Consider the following 4,015-nt stretch of genomic DNA (forward strand, 5'->3'; position numbering starts at 1 on the left):
TCAGTGCTCCTTCAGCTTCAGGCTTCTCAGGTCCGCGCTCCTAGACCACAGCTCCCTGTGAGCTCTGTGCCAGACTGCATGTGGTGGGACCTCATTTAACCCTGTGTAATAGGTGATACTGCATTCCCATTTTCCATAGAGAGTATCTATACTAATAAAAGAGTAATATGCTAATTAGACCAGATAGATCGGACGTCCTTCTGGACACAGCCATGGTGGCGGGGGCCGAGGCAACGGCAGTTAGGGGCAATCAGGCAGGCAGGTGAGCAGTTAGGAGCCAGCAATCCTGGATTGCAAGGGGGATGTCCCAGATTGGGGAGGGTGCAGGCTGGGCTGAGGGACGCCCCCATGCACGAATTTCGTGCACTGGGCCTCTATAATAATAAAAGTGCAATATGCTAATTAGACCAGATGTCCTTCCGGACGAGGGAAGTGGGTGCCGGCAGCCAGGGGAAGGAAGGCCTACTCTTGCACGAATTTCATGCATCAAGCCTTTAGTCTTAAATAAATGTGTAAAGTAAGTTAAAGGAAAGTAGTAATACTCCAGGTGTTCCATAGGTGAGGCAGAAATTATGAGGCCAGGGCAGGTGGTCATAGGCCTGAGGGCCTGTTTTCATGGTTCCCCAGGGTGGGGGGAGAGCTGGAGACCCAACTGCAGGAGGAGGGGCTCCTAGGATCCCTGGAGACCTGCCCTGCGTGTCTCCCGACATTGGTCCCAACACTTAACATCTGTTATTTAGGAAGTTTACTTTCTTCCCTTAGAAAAAAAAGACAAAGAAAAAAAGGAAAAGAAGAAGAAAGCCAAAAAGGCCTCAACCAAAGACCCTGACTCACAAATACAGAAGAAAAAGAAGAAAAAGGTAGAGTGAGTTCCTGGGGGTTTCAGGCCAGAAAAGGGACCTAACCTCGTCCCCAGGGGCAATGTGATGAGCCCCATCCTGTGCATGGCAGGTGACAGGGTGGGAGCTAGACCAGGGTCCTGCCCACCTCCATGGGCGGGAAGTTGCAGGGGTGAGTTGTGACTCTAGAGTAGAGCCCCCCGAGGAGGGACAGGTCTGTGTGGAAGTCATGGAAGTGACCCTCTGCCCTGTCTGAGGTAGAAGGATGTCCTGTGGCTGGTGAAGGGAGGAAGCCCCAGGGCACAGGGAGGCTGTCACAGGTCCCAGGTAGGAGAGGAAGCGTGCCCCAGGTACAGGAGGCTGACAGGTACAGGAGTCTCTCACCTTCTCTTCTCACAGAAGAAGGCAGAGCAGCAGCCTGTCTGAGGAGCACAAGACAGCAGGTACACTTCCTGGCCCGGGACCCTTGCTGAGCATCTGACCCCTGGAGAGGGCGGGGGGATGGGGGCTGGAGTGAGGGGAGCTCCAGCATTGCCGTGGTCCCCAGGAGCCAGGCAGGACCTGGGAGGTGGGCCCCACAGGGAAGGGTGGAGAAAGAGATTCTGTCACTCACGGTCAGTGGCCGGCACCTGGTGCTCCCTGGGTGCAGACACTGCACATGCCCTAGGAGATGGGCACTGGGATGGCGCCTCTTTGTGGATGAGGGTAAGGCTTGAGCTCCTCTCTCCCTCCCTGCAGTCCACTTCCTTTTCCTTGTAATCATTAATTTGAGGGCATTTGCTCAAGGGAAAGAAGGTGGTTTCCCCGAGAGGAGCCATTCGATGGGCCTGTGCTTCCCGGGTGGTGGGGAAGGGATAACGTGTTCCGTGCTGACAGGCCCAGCAGCCCCACACCTGCTGTAAGTGCCTGCCTGGGCTGATGGCAGGCGTAAGGGAAGTTAGGCACTCAAGCACTCAGCCCACTTCTCAGGGCGTGACCAGTGCTGTGTCCTCTGTAGGTAGTTAATGCCTGTCCTCTGCATCTGGATGCCAGGTTTTGAATTGATCTGATTCTCCTTGGTGCAGAAAAAGTCAGGAAATCTTCCATCTAGATGTGTTTCCTTCCCCATGGGTTGGAACGAATGTTTAATTTCCCCTTCCTCCCCAGAAGAAGATGGCCAGCCACAGAGTCGGTGCTGGCCCAGCCCACAAGCCCTGCAGAGGTTGGTCCAAGGAGGAGGAGGGAGTGTGCCCAGTTCCGAGACCTCCACTCGCTGACCCCGCACCTGACTTCCGTCCTGACACAGGACACTTCGTATAGATGTGTACAGTATATATATACATAAATATATATATTTTTAAGTGACATGCCCCTCCCTCCTCAGACCCAACATGCCCAGAGGCCTCAGGACCTTCCACCCCTTTACCCTGCAGACCCAGTGAGGCCCAGCCTCCCGCTCCTCCCACGGCCCTGGTCCCTGGCTAATACTGAGGGTTTGTCCTCCTTTTGTCAGTTTTTTCCTGTTTCGTGTTTTTGTAAGAACTCAGAAAATAAAAGACTTGAAGGAAAGGTGCAAGTTGCAGTGCACCTGGGGCAAACATTTTGCAATTGACTTATTCTTGGGAGTCTGGCTGACACTTGGAGGTGAACAAACCATTGCTCAGGATTTGTTCTTGACTACATGTTGAGGTTCCGGGATGCTGTGCTGAGTGGGACAGTTTGCCTCAGTTAAGTACCTGGTACTAAACTGGTGGGGGGGCTTCCTGGAGGAGGTGGCATAGCTAAGAGGGAGCGCAAGCATGGCCATGGTTGGTTGCCAGGTCCTGGGGTAGGCCAGACAAATACCCAGAAGGCAGGAAATGGAAGGGGGGCTTTCTAAGCCACCTTTTGAAGTTCAGTTAGGACTGGAGTTGTGGGCAGGCCCTTTTGAGGTACCTGGTGGAGAATGGCTGTGGCGGGCACAGTAGGAACAGAAAACCAGTTAGGACTGAGTTGCCCTTGTATCCAGGTAACAAAGCTTCTGAAATAAGGAAAGCAAGGAGTAGATAAACTGAAAGACAGGTCAGGGTCTCCAGGACTTGATGGCCAGCAGTGCCAGGGCCCACTTCCCAGGGCCCAGCAGTGAACATGTGGGGCTGGGAGATTTCCCTTCAGTGGTTTTAGCCGCCTGCTAAAGACAGCAAGGGGCTGGCAGAAGTAGTCAGCACGGAGCTGGGAGGTCTTGGAGACTGAGGTTAGCATCCATCTATACCAGTGATGGCGAACCTATGACACGTGTGTAGAGGTGACACGCGAACTCATTTTTTTGGTTGATTTTTCTTTGCTAAGTGGCATTTAAATGTATAAAATAAGTATCAAAAATATAAATCTTTGTTTTACTATGATTGCAAATATCAACAAATTTCTATATGTGACACGGCACCAGAGTTAAGTTAGGGTTTTTCAAAATGCTGTCATGCCGAGCTCAAAGGGTTCGCCATCACTGATCTATACCCTTACCTGGGGGCCCTTAGGCCCTCAAAGCTTCTCACTCCCCATAAGTGTGTTGGTCTAGAAGTCCTGGTGGGCTTCACTGAAATGGAGACTTTACCCAGAACATTTTGGTTTTGGCCTCCTCTCGAAAGTCAAGAAATTTGGCAACAGGGGCTTCTGCTCCCTTCTGGCAACAACCGGCTGCTGGGTCCTTGTGTTGTTGCCATTTGACTTCTTAGTATAGCAGTGATAAGGGTGTGAGGAGGAGGAGGAAGCGGGGCCAAGAGGAGCTGTGCTTAAAGAACTTTGGGCAAGAGCCTACTTCCTTTTGAAGCAGAGTATTCCTCTGGTTAAACATGGAAACCAAGCCCTAACCAGTTTGGCTCAGTGGATAGAGCATCAGCCTGCAGACTCAAGGGTCACAGGTTTGGTTCCGGTCAAAGGCATGTACTTTGGTTGCGGGCACATCCCCAGTAGGGGGTGTGTAGGAGGCAGCTGATCGATGTTTCCCTCTCATCGATGTTTCTAACTCTCTGTCCCTCTCCCTTCCTCTCTGTAAAAAATCAGTAAAATATATTTTTAAACATGGAAACCAAGTGTGTCTGTGTCCTCCTGGCCCCACAGGCCCCTGTGTTTGGGCTCCCCCAGTTGCTTCCTCCCACACAGACCATTGGATTCAAGATCTTCAGCCAGTGAACCAGATCCCAACAGAACAGCCAGGAACT

General features: G+C 52.1%; 1 protein-coding gene across 1 annotated transcript in view; it reads left to right on the forward strand.

The window, feature by feature from the left end:
• The window catches only part of TCOF1 (treacle ribosome biogenesis factor 1), a 30,816-nt gene extending 28,403 nt beyond the window's left edge, over nt 1-2,413 (forward strand). Inside the window, exons 24-26 of the mRNA XM_081092914.1 lie at nt 763-860; nt 1,239-1,282; nt 1,986-2,413. Of these exons, the coding sequence (XP_080949040.1) occupies nt 763-860; nt 1,239-1,265 (125 nt within the window). The 3' untranslated portion in view covers nt 1,266-1,282; nt 1,986-2,413. The remainder of the gene's footprint in view (nt 1-762; nt 861-1,238; nt 1,283-1,985) is intronic.
• The last annotated feature ends 1,602 nt before the right edge of the window (nt 2,414-4,015 follow it).

Source organism: Myotis nattereri (assembly GCF_964212035.1).
Source record: "Myotis nattereri genome assembly, chromosome: 5".
NCBI classification, from domain to species: domain Eukaryota; kingdom Metazoa; phylum Chordata; class Mammalia; order Chiroptera; family Vespertilionidae; genus Myotis; species Myotis nattereri.